This window comes from Mauremys reevesii, linkage group 21, assembly GCF_016161935.1.
Source record: "Mauremys reevesii isolate NIE-2019 linkage group 21, ASM1616193v1, whole genome shotgun sequence".
Lineage (NCBI taxonomy): Eukaryota > Metazoa > Chordata > Testudines > Geoemydidae > Mauremys > Mauremys reevesii.
In genome coordinates this window covers 15,710,475-15,731,914 of record NC_052643.1, presented here as the reverse complement: position 1 = coordinate 15,731,914, position 21,440 = coordinate 15,710,475, and the positions used below count along the sequence as shown (strand labels likewise).

The window sequence follows — 21,440 nt, the reverse complement described above, 5'->3', positions numbered from 1 at the left end:
TAAGGTGCCAGCTGTGTCAGGAACATTACTTTAATTAGCTATGTAAATGTTTAATAGCTAGTTTAATGATGGAGATGCAAGTATGCTTATGGCGGGGTGGGGGCGGCAGTACTGTGAACTCCATAAGAAATATTGTAGAAACAGGAAGTAATGACTCTAGGGTCATGAGAGAAGTTTTCAGAGAAAGGAAGAAAACAGAATGATTAAATTCTTACTTTGAGGTTCATTGTTCAGACCATCCTTATTGAAGTTCTTCATAGAAGAAGCTTTCTACAGAGGCAGAATGTCTGCCATTTTTTTAGCTGTTCATATAACACAGAGGATCTGATTAGGCTATTAATAATTTGTGAAGATATAGGTTGTTTTAAATAGCTCCCTTAATCTGGTGGGTGATGTTATTTTACAGCGTGCACCTTCAGGCACTATAATGCTAATTAGTAGGATGTTTCTTAATAGAATGTCAACATCAAACTTCACATACTGTAGCTTTATGAGAGAAGATTTTGTTAGATTCATTTTATATTTGTAAAAGAGACTTACTGCTTCACTTACTTTATATTTCATGGTGATCACTTGGGAAGACCACCCCAAACTGAAACAGGGTGATTATGTAATTCTGGCATCTTTTCAACAAAGCAGTGTCATGTAAATTACGATCTTGAGATGTAAACTATGCATAGTTTAACATTTGATAAGATTACAGGAAAATCATGTTTACTTTGGGTCCCTGTTGTATTCTGGGTTGAATTTAGAAGGTGCTTCTGCCTGTAGTTGTTTTAGGTGTCAGGCATTTCGATGTAGGCCAAAATATTTCAGTTTTGCAAAGTGAATAAATAAAAGCATAATGCAAATATTTTTATTATTTTTTAATTTAGCGAATCTTCTTCTGGATTAAAAGTGGTAAGGGGGAGATTTACATTAAACATTTCTCAGTATAATTTACCCTGAAACACAAAACCTTACGCAACAAAACCAGAGGGTAAAATTGACAAACTATTTACTTCCAGGGTCCGGCCTGAGTGAAGTGCAAAAAATAAACATAACGTACAGATGGTGAAAGGAGACAGATTCTAAATCTCTTTTCAGTGTTAGCAATCTAAGGTGTAAGTAGTAAAGGTAAAGACACTTTTCAGTGACACTTAAATTTAATGGCCTGATTTTGAAAGGTATTGAGCCTCCCCAATCACTTCATTGGAAGCAAGGGTGCTCAGTATCTCCTAATTTTGATGTTTTTTGCATGAGGGATGTGTTATACAATAGGGGTCTAACCTATGGATAATTTCAGTATTGGGATGTTGCTCTGCATGAAATGAGGCAGTAACATTCGGGAACCTAGTAAGACAGCTTTCCTAATTCTTTTAGAACACTTACCACATGTTTTCTGCTATATAAGGGAAAATCTATTTATATTCCAAATCTAAATGTTTCTTGCATTATGCCTTACATGATAAAAGCAATACTACAAAACTGTGGTTGATGTCACTGCTTAGCTGTGCAGAAATACAATGGAGGTGGACCTAGAATGAAGATTCAGATAAAGAGCAATATGTCTGACAAAATTAATTGCATACAAAATGAATTTTGGGGGGGTTATAATGGAAACCAGTATAAGAATATTTTATTAATGCACTCAGTAGAGTTTGTTCATTCACAGCTAGGTCTAAACTTGGCCTATTTATGGTTGTGCTGACTTGCAGATGATCAGACCAAGTTGGCTGATAGTTTGATGTGTGGTTTGAGAAATAAACATACTAACCCTACATAATCAAAGATATAGAGGCGGTCAATAAGTTCAGCCTAAGCAATGATCAGTGATTCAGTGAGAAGCAAATTTATTGTGGGAATGAAACTGGAAGGAAGTGAAAAATATAGTCTTGGGAAATAGAGTACATCAAGAGCAGTTCCAGGTAACATGGAAAGATTGCTTCCAGACAGGTTAAGAATTCTTAGGAATGTCCACTTCAAAGGAAAAAAAGCACTTGCATTTTGAACAAAAGGCTATTGGTTTCAATAGGAGTTAGGCCCTTAACTTGCTTAGGTGCATTTTAGCATCCCGCTATGCACCTGTCTGAAACCAAATACCTTTGAAATCTGGCCCAAAGTAAACAATGCAATTGGATAAGACGGAGAAAAAAGTACAGCAAGATCTTTGGTAGCAAGGTGCAAATGACACTGATATGCAGTGAGAAGGAACATCTTATTTATGTGTGATGTACATACAAAGGTGCTCTGGTTAAACACTTTTTAAATAGAGCAGTTTGAAGAGTGTTGAGTGGATTAAGAAGTAACTAACCTTTCACTTAAAAGAATAAGGAAAGCCTTTTTGGAAGATGTTGACACAACAATATATCGAACGTTTGTATCTTTTAAAAAAAAGACTCAGACAGCGGAGAGGGAGCATAGAGCTGTGATCTGCCTAATGCAGAGCATAACTATCTGTAAAAGTCATTGCTGGGTAGATTGTACTTCAAAGCTTTCTCTTGCTATGTGTTATGAGCTTACTTCCCAGAAGTTACAAAGAAACAAAACTAAAAAGAAAAATTACCTCAGCAGTCAGGAGAATACATATGTGAAAGCAGGTAGTGCAACAAAGCTGGTTAAGGATGGAGTCAGGAATAACTTAGAGGGATTTCATGGAGTTGTAGGGCAGCAAACCTACTGAAATGTTGTCTTTAATAAATTCTTTGCCTCTGTGACTGCAAATAGAGAGGCATAAAAAGATAGATCAGAAAAGACACACATGGGACACACAATGTCAGAAAAGACTAACTTTCAGAAAGCAAGCTGATTTCAGCCTTAAGTTAGCTCAGCGAATTAGATATACCCCTCCCTGAGATTCCTAAGGAAGCTGATAAAACTGATTCAAATGCATTTTGTGGCAACTGATTCCTCAGTTCCTCAAATTAAAGGCTGCAACACTGCCACCTACTTTTCAAAGTAGACTTTTACTCTTTCATACTCCAGTGGATGTTGTAATATCCTAAAGATAGAGTTCAATTTTTACTCTTTCAACACCATCTTATATCCATTCAGAATGCTGCTGCAAACATTATTTTCCTAGCCCATCATTTTGATCATGTCTTCCCCCTCTTTGCATCCCTCCACTCTATAAACCTAAACTACCCGCCCTCACGTTCATGGCATGTTGATTCCCATCTCTGTCATCCACATGTTAAATTTCCAAACAAGCACCTTTGTATTCTCTCCTCTGCCTGCCCCTCACTCTTGGGTGGAGCGCCCCATAAACATCCACAAACTTAACAGACTTTCTTTCTTCCAAACCCTCCTTAATACTTTCCTTTTCTGAGATGTCTACAAAAAGTTTAATAGCCTGGCTGCTGGTATGCTGAGACCACTCGCTATCATACTGACCAATATTGTCGTACTGTTTCCTTGTACGCCATCTGTAGCCTCTTGTTTTATACTTAAATTGTAAGCTCTCTGGGTTAGGGACTATCTTTTTGTTCTTGTTTGTACAGCACCTAGGACAATGGGGTCCTGGTCCAAGCCTGGGGCTCTTAGATTATGGTAATACAAATAATAAATAATCATGCTCAGTGATAATCTGCTTAGCTCTAGCAGTATATTCAACTGTTACTATCAAACCGGTGATGAGCAGATGGACGTGTGCATGCGCACACAGAGCATGGGTCCTTCTTTGGTAAATTTAAAAGAAAATAAAAGGTATTTAGAATCTAAAGGTCAGGAACTGGGTTATAACCGTTTTAATAGGTCAAATTTTGACCTGAACTATGTGACAGCGATTCTTTTAAGTTACAGACCAGTGCACCCTAAATCTCAAGTACTGTAGAAATGTTGTTGCATTCCAGTTGGCATAATTACAGACTTTGATATAACACATCCCTTACTGCTAAGTAATAATACCCTCCCACAATTCCCAAGTATTGTTGTGTGAGCAGTCTGTCTGTATATTGATTTCAGAATCATGTCTTTTTATTGCAGGTTCAGTCCTTACTGTAATAACTGCATCAAGACTTTTTTGCAGCTCTTTCAAAGCATACAATATATAGGCAAAGCCCTGAAAAATGTAATTGGGTATGAAAATCATAGTTATTACTGCAAGAGAGTACATTGATGTTTTAGGATATAGTCTCCTCTCAAAGAGAAGAGAAGTGCTATTAAAATCAGTAAGAGAAGAAAGGATGCCCCATTAACTTTTTGAGGGGTGGAGAGGGGAGCATTCAAGTGCTATGAGAGAACCTTTCAGCCTTGAAAGAACCCTAAACTAAATTAGGAATAATACAACATAAAATGTGTGTGTTCCTTGTTGATCTCTATAGTTAAATGCTGCATATTCATTGTAATGGTTTCCATTGCTTGACTAAACAAGATGTTTTATTTGGGTATTTTGACATTCATCTCCAAAGAATGTTTTCAACTTGAATTTATAGAGTTATTTTACACTGTCCATTACACGTCACTAGCTGACTTTTGTTTAACAACAGAAATAAATTTAACTCTGAAAGGTTAGAAATTTGGGTTGCTCTACTTTTCATCATAAAATAAACACACACAAATCCCCACAATTGTCCTAAAACTGATTTTAAAAGAATCTTAAAATGAAGTCTTGAACCTTTCAGTTTGAATAAACTTCTGTTTTAAGTAGTTAAACCAACATTTTATATGTTGTCCATATATAAAAGGTGTCTTGGGGGATGGAAGATTGGTGGAGAATGGTTTGACTAGGGTCTTTTAGCTTAAGACTTCTATGTCTAGTGTCAGAAACCTGAAGGGAGGGAAAACCCTCTCATGAGCATTTCATAACCACAAAAGATGTAGGTTCAGATCAGCTTCTAAAACTGGGTAAAAGTTCAGGGGGATCCTTAGCATGTCTGAGCCAGATTTCTCATCCTAAAATCCTACATCCCATTTTTGAGCAAATTCTTTGTTTCCGTTTTTCCTTGGATTTACTTTCTGCCTCTATCCCTGTTAACTTGGGGAAATGCAGCAAACAATATTCAGCCCTGCGGGAGAATCATTATCAGGAAAACACAGAACTTCTGAAGTTGGCTGTTTACTGTAATAAAGCTGCCATGAGTGATGGACTCTCTCACTGCACCAGGAAGGAAAATCTTTCTTCCTCACTGTCTGAAAGAAGCCTAACAACATATGTAACCTTGTGTCATAACATTAAATCTAAAGATTCTGAATCTTGTTTAGGTGTCACTTTTGAGGGCTTCAGGCACTGGAATTGTTGCCATATAATATTGTGTTAGCAAATTGAGTCATCACACCAGCTCGTCATCTTACTGATGTTAAGTAACATCCATCATTTTAATCCTCATATGTCTTGGTTTAATAGACAATAAAATGTTAAATTGCAGCAAAACAGATGGCTAAATTTTAACTAACATCAATCCTTGTAAAAATGTATTTTATAAAAATTTTGTAATTGCAAGTAGTAGATGATTAATTGGATCCAGATGTGAACACCCTAAAGAAGGAATTTTACACTAGGTGTGAAGTATAACAGAAAAGTAGGTCCCTAATTGAGGTGGTTTGTCGAAAGGTACTGGAGTTATTTTTCATTTAATTATTGTTAGAGTATGCAATTCATGTCTGTATTTGTGCTATCCGTTTTTACACCATTTATTTTTGGTGACTTGTAAAACATGGGAGTCAAGTAAACTAGACACCTACAGTAATATTTTTAGTTAATAGACTCTTGCATAGATCCCCAAAGTATTTGGAAAACATGATTGCTCGAGGTGTATGGACACACACCATTTTCTCCCCCACTCCCTTATATCTGCCCCAACTCGTTCCATGGTTCTCATCCGTCTTAAACTACTTGTTAACCCAAGGTGCAAAATGCCTTTAGCCACAATGAAGACTGACACCACTGAGAGGAGGCAGGCAGGCTTTTGTGGGCTTGGAGCTGTAGCAAGTGTAACTATGCTTGGTAACTATCAATTGGCTGAAATAGGTGTTTTTTCCCCATGGCTAGCAGTGGGCATGCTTGCAGGGATTGCGTGTCACTAGCCCTGCCCCTATGTAGGGAGCCCTCAGCAGCCCTGCTGTCACAGGAGTGAGGGAGAAGGCCCATGACAGTGGTGACACCTGATCCCTGCAGGTCCTAGTGGGGCAGAGCAGAGACCCTTGGCCAGGACTGCAAGGAGGAAGAGGACAAGCTGGGGGCGGGGGTGGGGGGGGGGCATGCTATGACTGAATAGTCCTGCAGCAGTGCAGGGAGCAGTCTGCAGTCCCACTGTCATGGACCCACTGTCTCTCTTTCCCCAGCTGGGAGTACCGGGAGTCTGTGCTCTGCCTCGCCAGAACCACAGCCTTTCCCACCCCTTGCGCAGGCAGGGCTTGGGTGTCACTGGCCCTACAGCCATGCCGGGAACCCCCTGCAAATCTGTTCTCATGGGAGTTCCTGCCCATTACAGGCTGGGGAGTGAGTGGGGCTGGTGACGCCCAAGTCCTGCAGGCACAAGGTGCTGGGAGGACTCTAGTCCTGGCTCTGCAAAGCGGAGGCCCTTGGCCAGGACTGTGAGGAGGGAGTGGTCCCTGCTGCTGAATAGCTCTGTTCCCGAGCAGGGGCCCTTCAGCAGCAGGGTGGCCTCCCCCACAGCCCTCCCCGGGGGTTTCTGCTGTGCCCCACCTGTACCCCAGCCTTCCCTGCACCTTGTGCCTTCAGGGATCAGGTGTCACTGGCCCTATGGCTGTGCACCTCCAATGTCACAGACCCAATCACGCTACTGCTGGGCCAGGAGTGTGAGAGCTTGTCCCGAGGCAGGAACTGTTCAGCAGCAGGGTGGCCTCCCCTGTCCCCAGGGGCACATCCTCCTCCTTTCAGTCCTGGCTGAGGAGTCTCTGTTCTGCAGGGCCATGACAACCACAGCCTCCCTAGCACCGTGGTCCATCGGCTGCACCCTGCTCTCTGCATTGCCCTAATCCCAACCCTACTCACCACAGCTGTAAAAATACAAATAGTTAAAAACTGATAAAAATCATCAATTAGAAAAAATAAGTCAGATTCTGCCAATCCGAAGTATAATCGTCCAAAACCAATTACAAGGAAATAATTTAGCCTTTTTCTGAAGTTTATCCTGCAAACTCTCTACCTTCTCTCTTTGCATGCTAAAAGCTAGTTGTATCCATCATAGATTAGATTGTTTTCCTAAGGATATTGAATAATGAAATGCGTGCCAAACACGTAAAAGGGGCCAAGCCAGATTAATCACAGTATCTGGTGTATTTTATCTTTTGAGCAGTAATTGCGTGTGTGACAGGGTCAGGGATAGTGATCATGACAGTGTAGAGGTCAGAGTTAGAAGTAGGCCTATGTGTACCTGCCTCTCCAGATCTCAGAACCAACCCATTCGTATACTACAGGCTATCACATGATAATCCAGCTAACGCTGTAGAAACGAGCCACTCATGAAGGACAGGCAAACAAACATGCAGGACAGTTGAGCCGTAAAAGAAAAGGGGGTAGGCAACAACCAACATATATACTCTGCAGAGAACTGCAGCTCTTCTAGAACTGAATTGAACTGCTTGCAAGTTAATAGAGGTTGCTGGATTTTTCCATATGCCAGGTCTCAAGCCCCTTTTAGAAACACAGGAATTGTTGTCCTGCATCAGACCAGTGGTCCATCTGATCTAGTAGCCTGTATTCAATAGTGCCCAGTTTAGATTAGTGTGAAATGGACTATATGAGAGAGCCTGCTAGTGGCTTTCTAAGCACCGGCATCTGCTTGTTGGCTAATCACCTGAAGCATGGACATCTATATAACTTATAGATTTCTATCAAGTGAAATGTCATCAGTATAAAAATGCAACTTTTTAGAGAGTTGCTCTGAATCTTCCTGGGAAAACTACAAGTTTAGAAACAATTCTGCCAATCTGTCATTTAATTAATATCATTTATCTTCTCTGTGGATGTTTTTCATGAAAACAAAATGATGTGATTTTTTTCCAGAGTTTTCCAGGTAGTGTCATCAGGGCTCTTCCAAAGGGAGTTTTTAGTATTGATTGTCTATCTGATATTTCTCTAGAGAAACGGTGACCTCCAGTGGCCAGCCAGGCTACTCCAAAGAATGTATCCAACATAGGCAATAACAGCACAGAACAATGATCATACCTGGTGGTCTGTTTCTGGCAAAGCCACTATCAGAAGCTTAAGGGGGAGGTAAAAATGGTTTCAAATGCTATGCAGTGTTGCTCGTAGGGATTGAGGAATTCCTTCCAGACCCCTGTGGTGATCAGCTTTAGGCCCCAAAGCATGGCATTTGATGTGTTGATCTTCACACTTGTACCTGAAACATTATAGTCATAAAGTTATCCAGACCCTTTCATAATCCAGCCACAAACAGTTATATCTCAGACCTCTTTACCAGGAGCATATCTTATGAGGATATGTAAGTAGTGTGTATCCCCTATGTATCAAAAATATACCTCTACTATTCAGAGAAGGCGAGAAGAATTAATTTAGTCGGAATACATTTAACAAACACTCATTCAGAAATAATTTAAGCATTTGTGAACTACATGCCTTGTTAGGCTCATTGGCAGCAGGAAAAATGTATTGTTGAATAATTTCTGAAATCTTTTGTAAATTATTATCCTCAAGTGGCTTCTCAGGCATTTTGAATAAAGGAGCTCCTGTTCCCCAAAATGTTTTGCGGCTAGGCTTTCTCGTCCACTCACAAAGACTTGATTTTACATTAAAAGAAATGTCACTATTAGAACTGGCAAAGAATTTCTTATAGGCAATTGTTAGATTTATTACATTTATAATCAGGGCCGCCCAGAGGGGCAGAGGGGGGCAGGCCCCCAGCCCCCCCCCCCCGCAGGGCCCCTCTGGGCCCTTCGTTTCCCCGGGTTTCCCGGTTGAGCGCGCAGCTCCGCCGGGCAGGTCCCGGCCGGGGGCCCGGCCGGAGGCGCGACTGGCAGGGCTGGAGGAGGGGGCGCGCGGCCGGCCTGGCCCGGAGGCCAGGGGCGGCATGGCAGGTGCAGGTCAGCAATGCCCGCCGCCGCGCCCGCCGCGCGCGCGCCGCTGGCGCTGGGAGAGAGCCCCTGGAGCGGGGGCCCCCCGCCGCCGAAGACCCCGGGCCCCCGGAATTCTCTGGGCGGCCCTGTTTATAATAATTATAGTAATCCTAATTTCTCATGAACTAGCCAGTGAAACTGGACTCCTGACACGCAGAAGGGATCTGTTTTGTGAAATGGTAAATGGCTTACATAGAAGTTCTGAACATCAGCAATATTAAGATTGTAAGCTCTTCAGGGCAAGAACTCTGAGACATCTCACAGAACTTTAACCCCAGGGGCAAAGGTGGCTTTAACCACCTTTGCCCCTTCTCAATTCTGGGCTCCTCCAGGGCTGGAGCAGTCCCTGGCATAATTTAGGCAACTTTTCTTCTGCTGCCAATGAGCAGCAGTGCTGCCCAGAAACTGCAGCTAGATTCCCTCGAAACTGACACCCTTTCAGCCCCAGCCCTGCCACCAGTATGTCCCCGATACTGAAATTTGCAAGGGGGTTCTTGGAAAACAGACAGTAGTTGTATTACTCAGTTAAGAACATAAGAATGGCTATACTGGGCCAGACCAATGGTCCATATAGCCAGTATCCTATCTTCTGACAGAGGCTGGTGCCGGATACTTCAGAGGGAATGAATAGAACAGGGTAGTTATCAAGTGATCCATCTCCTGTTGTCCAGTCCCAGCTTCTGGCAGTCAGAGCATGCATTTGCATCCATGACCATCTTGGCTAATAGCCATTGATGGACCTAACCTCCATGAGCTTATCTGATTATTTTTTTGAATCCAGTTATACTTTTGGCTAAAATCTCTTGGCAATGAGTTCCACAGGTTGACTGTGTTGTGTGAAGAAGTACTTCCTTATGTTTGTTTTAAACATGCTGCTGATTTAATTTTGAGTGACCCCTGATTTGTGTGTTATGTGAAGAGGTACAGAAATGGCCACACCATTCTTGATTTTACAGACCTCTGATATCCCCCTTCAGCCATCTCTTTTCTAAGCTGAACAGTCCCATTTTTTTTAATTGACTCATATGGAAGCTGTTCCATACCCCTAATCATTTGTTGCCCCTTTCTGTACCTTTTCCAATTCTAATATGTCTCTTTTGAGATGGGGCGACCCAGACCTGCACACAGTATTGAAGGAGTGGGCATACCATAGGGATTCTCCCTAGGCCAGATCCAGGGCTTTGTCTTCCCAACCCCTTAACCCAGCGTATAGGGGCTGAGAGAATCTCACCCTCTGTCTTCCCGTATATCTTTACAGAGCCCAGCACAGTGGGGCTGATCTTGTTTAAGGTGATGGGTGTTACCATGGTACACCTCTACCTCGCTATAACGCTGTCCTCGGGAGCCAAAAAATCTTTATAGGTGAAACCGCGTTATATCGAACTTGCTTTGATCCACCGGAGTGTGCAGCCCCACCTCCCCAGCGCGCTGCTTTACTGTATTATATCCAAATTCGTGTTATATCGGGTCACGTTATATCGAGGTAGAGGTGTATGTACAAATTGATTTTTGAATGATATTTTTGTAAATATTCTTATCTCCTCATCATGGTGTCTGAGTGTCAGAACCCTTGCTTTGTCCACTCTGTTTTCTTCTGTGCTTCCAAGAGAAGGGCATGATTTTAATTCAGACATGTTAAATAGGAAAACCTTTTTTTTTTTTTTTTTTTTAAACCTTGGCATGCAAAACACTATGGATTTGTTTTGAGATGAAAGACCATTTCAAACAAGCAAAGAAAGCAGCTTCTAAGCAACATGCTGAAAATAGAGATGCTGACTAAACTATTACAAACTTTACTGAAAAAAAGATGTTGAGGAGTGCATTGGGGGACCAGCTCCCATAAGTAGAGTTCTCATGTACTTGTGTATGTGTTGCCTTACCATATCTCAATAGCTTTCCTGCCCTTTTCCACAATTGGCCAGGTAATGATTTTGGATGCACATTTAGACCCCAGTTCTTCAGTTAAGTCTACACAAGCAAAGTCCTGGTAGACCAGTGGAGCATCATGTGGATGCCAGGGACCTCCTGTGCAAACATACATTATGGAGGTAAAATGTTAGCTTGTAATTTGTCATTAAGCAGAAGAGCTCTAAAAACATGCAACCAACATGTCAAATCTGTAGTTTATAATCTGCACAAAAATTGGGAGTCCATGTCTCTCCTGGCCCTCAGGAAAGATTGAATAGCAGATGCTGTAATGAGTCTTGGGTGACCAGATGAGAGGGAGAAAATATCGGGACACAAGGGGGCGGTCCCACTGGTGGAGGGAAAAAAAAAAGCCAAGTGCTTTAATTTTGTTTTTGAGAGAAGTATCCACATTCCACAGAAAATGTGTCAAAAATACAACTGTGCAAAACCAGAAAATGTATTATTTGAAAAATTTTGATTTAAAGTGTTGCCTCCTTGTAGTTGAAGTTTAGTGTTCGTCTCTGCCATTCTTCTCTCTGGGTTGGATATTCTCAGCTGAACTACATCTCCATAATGGACTCCAGTCAGACTCATGCATCATGGCGACTCAGCAAAAGGGAAGACCATGGTGCAACATGGGAAGTAGTCTGTCTAGGGAGCCCTGCCCATAGAGTAGAATAGGGGCTTGAGGGACTGGAGCTACAATTCCCATGATGCACCACAGCAGTATATCTGAATAGAACAGTGGTTCTCAAACTTTTTTTTCGTAGACCAGTTGAAAATTGCTGAGGGTCTCGGTGGACCACTTAATGATCTTTCCAAATGTTTGTACTGTTAGCTAACTATTGTAAAGCACTTTGGATAAAAGCACCATATAAAAAAACCTTAATAATAATTACAATTTTTTGTTCTACAAATAAAAGCACACAACTCGTATTTTATTATCATTAGTCTTACCTTTCTAATGCGATGGATGAGCCCTCTCTCTTCCACCGCTGCCGCAAACCCCGAGCTGGGGCTGGGAAGAGGGGGTCTCTCCCTCTCTCCCCCACCGCAGCGGCCCCTGAGCTGGGGCTGGGAAGTGGAGGGGGGGTGTCTCCCTCTTTCCCCCGCCACAGCAGCCACAGAGCTGAGGCTGGGAAGACGGGCCATCTCTCTCTGGCAGCTGCAGCCCTGGAGTTGGGGAAAGTCACCTCTTTCTCTGGCTTCTGCAGTCCTGCATATCCCAAATTCCCTCCACCCCCTCTTCTCACCCCACTGCCCCCTCCCACCTATCCCTTATTCCCTCAAAGGCCACCACCTCACCTTACATGTGCGTTTTCTCCAGGGTCCAGGCACCTAATTAGTAGAGCCATGCCTGTGCGACTCCACTAATTAGGTGGGTGGCCCTTCATTCTTTCGTGTGCGGCCGCCCAGGCATGCACCTTAGAGGGAACTATCCGCGGACCACCTGACTGGAGCTCCTGGACCACAGTTTGAGAACTTCTGGAATAGAAAATGTTGGCGGTTTGGTAAAATATTTTCCGTTTTCCACCAAGTTAAAACTTTCTACATGAATCCCCATCCCCCAACAGCTGCAACGTGCATCACTGTCGCATTTGGACCCAGTCCTTCAAACCTCATTGGGCAGGGTGCTCGCAGTTGGGAGTTAGTCCCACTGATGGAAATTGGATTACTCCCAGTAGTCAGTTTTGTAGGATTGGGCCTTTGATAATTCTTTTAACTGAACCATGGCCAGTGGGAAAATGTTTGAATTACTTTTATTCATGGTTAGAAAAGATGTGCTATTTAAACTGGGCCAAACCTACTTTGTCTTTTACTGGATTGATTTGTATTTTTCTTGCAAAGCTGTTTCCAGTTATCTTTTTTGTGATTCTCTCACTTGTACTTGTGAACTCTAGAACTATGCTTCGGAAAAAAATGTCAAGGCTATATGAATGTAATAAGCTGGTATTCTTTGATGGTGTCTTGTGATGTATATAATTGAGTTTTCAAATATGAATAAGTTTGTTACTAGTAAATAGAATAGTCTTGAAAAAATGTGGGTTAAAATTAATTTAATGGAAACGTCTATATAATTTGAAGCCTTACTAATTTAAAGAGCTGATATTCAGAGCTATTAATTACTAAACTGAACATTGACTCATCGTTCACCCAGGGTGTACTGGGCTTATTTTTCTGAAAAAGCACCTTTTATAATAAATATAGCTAGTGTTTGGTTTGTGGATATTTGTTTTGAGACTGTGCCTGCCAAGTTGTACTTAAATTAATTTTTGCTATTGTATTTTCTGAGTTTTGGCTATTGGGATATAAAACAAAGACTTATTTGAAGTTGGGAAGGCAACCAAATAAATTCTTTTGTATTGGCTTCAGCTAGTTGTGATTCTGTTGAATCAGGTGAAGACTGCATTCAAAAGTGTGCTTTTATTTTGAATCTTTTATCAGCGCAGCCTACAGATTTTTTTTTTCTTTTTAAATAATCATTTAAAAAATACATCTGGAATTGAAGTCAATAGCATAGGCATTGTTATTGGAATTCACAGTTGCTCACTTCTTTTAATCCAGCCCCAGAATCAGAAGTCATTACATATTTGAGATCTGTAATAGAATGGGTAGACTCAGACCATTCCCTAATGGACAGGAGTCCACAGCATCTTTGACACCTGGCAACTTACTTCGTAGGCTCTGCAAAGAAGAAACTTAACTCTTCCTTTACTTCGAATTGTCTCTCCACATCACGACTGAGGCATACATAGGCAGTGTGGTGTTGAAAGAAGATTGTGCTAACACTTCCTGTGTTGTACTTGTTAAGTGGAGAGAGGACTTCAGTTACCAGTGCTGCAAATCTGACACCTTCCATGAACACTACAAATACATTTACCATTTCCATGTTGCATCCATCATCATAGGGGGAAAGGATTGTATTTCCAGTGGAGTTCATCAAGATGTTTCTCAGCTGATTTATTTACCAATATGAAAAAGCGATTTTGTGAGCTCAGGACAGAGGGAAATGATATAAATGTTTAAATTAGATTTTTGTCTGCTCAGTCCTACTTGTTATCTAATGAATACTAGCTGTAAACATTAGAAAATAACCCACTGGGGAAAAAACAGTACAAAGTCAAATTATATTTCCTGTTGGGAATATCACATTAGCCATTTTCTATAGGTATTTTAAAAATTCTTATATTAAGCTAAATGAGTGTTTCTGCATTGAGCTGGTAGTGTCTTGCACTTCTGTGCTGTCCCTTTTAAATCTAAATCTGATTGCAAAAGTCTAATTCTCAGTAGCTTGCAACTTTTTATCATAATAGTCACATTCTCAAGCTAATTCCTTTTATATTTAAATGTATAGCACTTTCTTGTTAGGTCTTAGTGAGTACAGAGAGATTCATATTCTTCCTATTCAGTGAACCAATAAGATTTCTTTCCTTTAAATATGTTTAAAATGCATTTTGTCTCCCAGCCTGCCCATAAACACTGTTACTTTTCTAATTTCTTTTGTTGTAGTCATGAGCATACTTCTCATTTGCACCCAGATACCATAGTCACAACTGAGACACTAGAAAAATGTGCCTTATTGTTAGCTACACCACTTGTCTTAGGCCCCCAATTTACGTCCTATTACACACAAACCTGTTGGTTGTCCTTCTGTTTCCGTCGGATACTTACCGTAGCATCAGACTCCTAGCATCAAAAATACAAAAGATAACATTTTCTATAAAGGCAAATTTATCCACATTCAAGAAAAGGGAGTCTTACATAATTTCAAGCATCTTCCTTTGCTATTTCATGTTGAGCCTTGTTTGTGGGTTCTTATTTCACATTAGGCCCCATAGCATGTTGAGAACTGTGCTCATTAATACAAGGTCAAGCATCTTTCTATAGAGCATGAACAAGCCAACAGAAGAGACCTAACTAACAGCATGCTGAGCACTTGAGTATTATAACCTTGTTTGAAGAAAGTGCTCTGAATTTTTGTACTTTCCTGAAGATGTTTTATACATTAGCTGTTCCACTTGTTTGTGTTTGGTACAATTTTACTACACACTGAGTTTTTCTGTATTTAAATTCCTGCCTGTGAGGTTGCTAAGCAATGTTGTTTTCTCCTGCTCATTCTTTCAAAATATAGTGTTTTCTGGTAGATGATGGTGTTCGTGAGAGGGAACAAGGGGTAGAGGAGAGAGATGATGATTTGGTTGTTGCACAATATGATTGGTGCAAGAACTAGATTAAATATCCACAGTAATATCAACAAAGGTTGGAAAGAGGCAGCCAATGCTGCTTTGCCTCTAGTCTAGTGCATGTAAGCATCCACCAAAATAACATATTGCACTCGGGTTTCTTTGTTTGTCTTTTCTCTCATGAAGCAGAGGAAAGCTTTCCTGGTACTGTCTGGACACTTTCTGCATTAGGATGCAATATGAAATTCCAAGTCATGATCAGGAGAGTTCAGATCAAAAATGCAAGCAATGTATAATTATCTTCAAAAACCATGAAAATACAAGTCCAATATAATACTAACCAATCAAATGACAGTGATTTCTTGTCAGCCCTAACAAAGTTCTGTCACTTTACTCTATAGCATAATGTACTTCATAATCTTGTTAACCATGGAGCTTTGTAACATGGTGGAGGCATAAAGGCAATAGCAATAATACTATTTGCGACCTATGTTAAAATGTGACTTAACTGGCAAGAACAAACAGCTCAAAATAAGTGGGCATTGGTTGGCTGCTTGATCTAAATATATTACTCCAGCAGCCAATGAGTGCTTGGATCAGTTGAATCCTTTCATTAGCTTACAGAGCTTTGAACTCATCCCTGTGGTTTCCCATTGATTGCTCCCAAGCTGAAAATCTGGCCCTATTATAAATCTTTTTGAACTGCCACCGGTAGGGATTTAAATGGATTGCCTCATTATACCTGTCGGTAGCTCCTCCCTGACGCAAGTATGAGATAAACTAGAGAGTCTGGTAACTCTGGAGCCTAGCAAAGATGTGTCTTAAACTCTTTCATAATTTTGTGGTTTTAGCACAACTAGTAGTTCCAAATCAGAAGAGGCTCTTAATCACTTTAAAAGGCTTTGTTTACAAGTAAGGATTGAAATCCATTGGCAGAATTGGAGAGAGAAGGTGGATGAGGTAATATCTTTTATTCAACCAACTTCTGTTGGTGAGAGAGATAAGCTTGACAGAACTGAGCATTGCCAGCTAGCACAGCTTCTGACTGTCAGTGTAAATGTTATCTTGACTTACACAATAATCAGTTTCACCCCTAAATAATAGAAGCAAAATGTAAGCTTGGAAACATCAGAGGAGATATCAGGTTTTTTTAAAAGGAAGGCTAACTATTTTTAATGTGTCCTGGAAAAAAATATACGTTTCTGCTTCTAGTCTTGTGCACCTATGAAATGTGGTTAGACAAGACGAGCACTTGAGTCATGCAGAATGCTACCCAAAACCATGCAAAAGGTTGCTTGGCACTGGATTTCATAAGACTCAAAACCCTGGCAATGTTCCTTAAAAGGTTGCTACAGGTCATAAGCATGGGCCCAGATTCAAACGTTATCTGCTTGAAACATAGGTGACCCTTGGCAATTTCAGCAGAATTTCATTTTGAATTTTTGAGTTTATACTTGAAATCCAAAGTGAAACTTGCATGATGGGGCCTTGATCCCACAATAACCAAAACTGAATAAAATGTTAGCGCGAACCACCCTTGTGAAGTAAAAGTGCTGGTTTCTCCATGGTTTAGTGAACGCTGGTGCAGAAGATACATGTGCGTTGCTTAATTAACGTAGAGTGATGTTTTCTTTACATAGTAAAGATGTTGGCTGCTTTTGACATTTTAGTGCTTAGATGCAATTGCTTTCAGTGAATACTAACTATTACAGTAGCAGCATCTCCTCCATCACAGCTGGCTATTGGTGCAGGCGTTAGCGGAGACAGCTTATGGTTTTGCTCTGTTCTGGAATTAGGTTGGCAGACAAACAGGTCTGGTTAAATTAACTTGACTCTTGGTGTGTATGGTCTAGATGCAGCTCACATCTTGAAACATGACAAAGGCACTTTACAGGTGCATTTAAGAGGAAAAAGGGAGTGTTTGGGGAAGCGTCTTGGCTTGAACTTAAAACAGACTGAAGGTCTCTGAGACGCATGTCCAGTTTATAAACAGTTTTGATACCAAGTATATGTAATTAAATGTTACATTAGTTTGTGTTGCACTCTGGCTTTATTTAGAGGCGATGTTTGTTCTTAGATCAGGCATGCTGAGAAATATTTGTGGAAATTGCTTTCTCTCTCCTTTTAAACTTAAAGTTCAGTATGTTTTAATTTTTCTCAAATTTGTTTTTGAAACCACAAAAGAGGAATAAACAGAATGAACATATCATTTAATGTGAAAATCCTTTAAATGCATAATAATATTTAGTGTTTGTCTCTTTCATCAATGTTAGATGTGTAAATTATGGCTGTAGTGTTTCATAGTGTATATATAGAGAGCAGGTGTAAGTTTTCTGAAAAGATTTAGTAAATATTCAATATTTGATTATTTTTTTTCCTTTCCCCACCTTATTATTCTCAGCTGGAAAAGAAGCAGGCGACCCCTCCATTTCAGCCTCAGATCACAGACGATTATGGTTTGGATAACTTTGATACACAGTTCACCAGCGAACCTGTGCAGCTAACACCAGATGATGAGTATGTTTTTTATACAATTAAACAAATATGCATCCAGAAATGTGTATATTTGAATATGAAGTTGTTGTAATGTTACTGAGAGAGAGTTAATATCTAAAAATGGAACAAAAATGTTGAAGTTAAAGATACTAATGTAAATTCAAGAAATGCATAAGTTAAAATTCTCATAGTAACATTTAGACATCCCCGTAATACATACTGTATATTTCAGAATACATCTAACAGCCTAATGAATAATCAAAAGTGTATATATTGCTGCTGTTGACTGTCAGCAACGTACTTGGTGCTGTACAAACAGCTAAGAACATATATCTGCCCCAAGAGGCTTACTCTTGTACGGAGACAAAACAATTTAGAGAGACAATGCATCAAGGGCCAGTATGAGTTTGACATGATTGAGGACTGTTGCAGAGGGCATTAGTGAAAGTCTTTGCTGGAAAAGAAAGCGTGGAATGAGAAGGGATTTCAAGGTCAAGAGGCCCGTTGCTTGGTGCAAGAGGAGGAGGAAACTGTTCTGAGTATAAGGCAAAGATGAAGACAAGATATAAATGTGGTGCTTAGGAGGAAAACTTGGAAGTAGTGATACGATGAGAGCCAAGGTCATATGAACAGGCTCAGGGTATGATGGGCCTCGAAAGTCAGCCTCAGAAGCTTGAACTCGTTTTAGAAAAACAAGGGGAAGCTATATATGCAACATGAGGGAAAACTTCAGTGAGATGCATGAATTTTGTCATGTTGTCTGTAAAGTGCCTAACATATGTCTCACACTGAATGAATAGTAAGGGAGGGGAGGATGTCACTACCACGTTGCTTGTGACAAGGGTGGATTGCCTCCCCGGCCTCTTTTATTTGTTTTATGTTTATTTGTTGGTTGGTTGATTTTGCTGCCCAGCCCAGTTCAGAGGATTTTTGATAAGGATAGGTCACCTCCTAGTATTTTTCTGCAGGCAGCTACTCCCATCCTTCTGCATGATGTCCAATTGGGAAGCAATGCAAAGTGAATTTATTCATCCTTTTCTCTTTCTCTTGCACAGTTTCTCTTTCAAGGCTATTACATATGGCACTACTGTTAAATGTTTGTTAGAATTTTACCTTTTAAGGACTCCGTTTATTGGCTCTGCTGCTTGAGGAAATGGCACAGTAGAGCTATGTTACATGCTCAGCAGGACTATTTATACACTGCTTTGGCATTCTCGTACCATTGGGGTGAGAGAGAGTCTATTCAGAAATACAAAAGAAGCAAGACTTTCCTTATTCAAATCTAGAATTTTAAAATGGAAAATAAAACATTGACAGGGAGACTGAGTTTATTTGAAATTAAACTAGGCTCAGTTACCTTGGAGTTGGTGAAATTAGGCTCAGACTAGGAATTTCTGGGCCAGTTCTACTCTGAGAGAGCAGGCAAGTCAGCTGTGGCTTTCCAGCCCCAAAGTTTGCTTTCAGATGAGCTTGCTTACACATGCACCTTTTCGGTAGCTGGGTTTCTTTTCCTTTCCCTTATTAAAGTGGAAATACTATGCTGTGAAGTGATTTCTTCTGAATGGTTCCTGCCTGTGATCTTCCTGACTGGGCCTGTTCCCTTAAGGAAGTCTAGTTTAAGTAGACGTGCAGAGTTTTGAAGTCTTAACTTGCAGTTTCATCTGAACCTTTACAAGTTCTAATTCAGGAAGGTACTTAAGCAAAAGCTACTGAAGTCATTGGGACTACTCATGTGCATAAAGTTAAGCCGGTAATGAAGCATCTTCCAGAGTTAGGGCCACAGTCAGTAAACTCTGACCAAACCTGTTGTTCAGTGCTCACGTACTCATTATTCTCTTTCCAAACAAACAGCGAGGCAAGATGCCTTCACTGTCTCACTCCCTACTCACCATCAAATGGCCTCTCAGCCTAGAGCCATGCTGGACTCAGTAGTAACCTAAACTTAAGTGGGCTGCCTCCCTCTCTTGCTGCTTCCTAACCTAAACTGAGTTCCCGGCATGGAAAGCAGAAGACAGTCAGGACTCATTGCATTTCTTCTGTAGCAGAGTGCTCCCTACTGACCTAGGGAACAACCTTGATATTATCCAGTCCCCAAGTGACATCCATAGGGAGATTAGCTAATTTTCTGAGGGGTAAAGAGTGTACTATAACTACATTCAGAGGAGGAATGTGTAGACTGTGTTCGGGACCAGCTTGATCACAAACAATACAGCAAATTACAAATGGATGTAGGATTGAAATAGTTCCATTTTTTCTGTTTTTATCAGTCTCTTAATTTCAAACAATGTCATAATAAATAATGGACTAAGGCTTCTTCTCTGTTTCATGAACTGAAAAACATGCCTGTTTCTAAACACTTTTAAAGTTTGTATTTCTTTAATTTAAACTCTCTAAACCAGTGGTTCTCAAGCTATTTATCATTGTGGGCTGCATATGTGGCCCATAATGTGTTACCTGGGCTGCAGTTCGAGAACCAACCCCTCCCCGCCCCAATGCCCTTACAGACCTCTATGCACGAGGGCAGGGCAGCCGGGACCCTGGGGCCCCAGACCTTGCCAACCTGGGCGGCAGGTGTGTGCTAACTGAGCCGCACGTGGCCGCGGGTTCAGAACTACTGCTCTAAACTGACAGACATCTCTGTGCTGAAATTTGCAAACTGCCTCCAAACAACAGTTCACCTCTTTTTCCTTTCCAATCTGTTTTTCTTCCCCGTCTGTCTACTCCTATACTAATTCTTTGGCTCCAGATGCATAAGGCATGACAACAGTTTGTTATTAGGTTTCTTTGATGGGAAATACAGACTCTCTGCATTAGAGGATTACAAATTAGCTTGCAAACAAATTTGGTTTTTTTATGGGGGGTGTAGGAAAGAAACTTGCAAAATGAATTGTTTGCATCCTAATTTTTTTTAATAGTCAGAAAGGGTTTTACAGAATTAAAGGAAGTGGCAATTTCAAAAAATTGTTAGGCTCTGGAGAAATATAATTCCAGTTGACATTTGACAAGCTGTAGGACACAATCCACCCTTCTATCGGTTTGTGGTGATTTACACAGGAAATTCCCAATAAAGATAATGGTGCTCGTGTATAAACTCGTGCAAAGTGCTACAGGAACCAGACCCTTTTTTAAAAACAGGTTTTAGCAGATTAAAGATTGAGAGAAAGGCAGTAATGGTTTGTGCTCTACTACGAAGGCCTTGTCCACACAACAACTTTTAACAGTGTGTGTATATAGTTAGGGGCAGTGCGGAAGACTGTAAATGATGGTTTGTGTCTGCGCAGGACATGGATAGAAGTTAGTAGGTGTGACAGCTAACAGCAGACAAGGCTGGCACCTGGCTGTCTTCTCCTGTAATAGATTAAGTGCACTGGGGTTTGTTTGGTGAAGAAAGTACTCCTGACTAGTTCTTCTCACTGTCAGTGCAGAAGGATATTTGAGTTCTTTGCCTTTGCTGCTGGTGTTCTATGTGCATGACCGTCAGTCACACTGTGCTTCTGCTGAAGCACTACAGGACAGTTGCTAAGTTTTTCTCAGATTGCAGAGATAAAACCAGTTAGGCATCATGGTACATGCGGAGTCAAACAATCGTATGGCAATAAAGCTGCTGTGCGAATGAAAACTGAACCATGTTGGGGATTGGTCCTGTTTTGAGCAGGGGATTGGACTAGATGACCTCCTGAGGTCCCTCCAACCCTGATATTCTATGATTCATGTTACTTGTGAGCAGTTAAGCTGACTCTGTCACCAACTGGCTATAAAATCACAGTTGAAGACCTAACATGTCCTTGGCAAGTCAGTTTTCTCTGTGCATCAGTTTCTAAAACCTTCCATTGG

General features: G+C 40.9%; 1 protein-coding gene across 8 annotated transcripts in view; it reads left to right on the top strand.

Moving 5' to 3' along the window:
* The window catches only part of PRKCZ (protein kinase C zeta), a 141,296-nt gene that overhangs the window by 116,089 nt on the left and 3,767 nt on the right, over positions 1–21,440 (top strand). For 7 of the 8 annotated variants that reach the window (XM_039509143.1, XM_039509142.1, XM_039509144.1 and 4 more), the window contains one exon: positions 17,512–17,627. In XM_039509143.1, the coding sequence (XP_039365077.1) occupies positions 17,512–17,627 (116 nt within the window). Of the gene's footprint in view, positions 1–15,296; positions 15,392–17,511; positions 17,628–21,440 lie in introns of those variants that run through there. The other variant, XR_005590377.1, reaches the window with a different exon arrangement.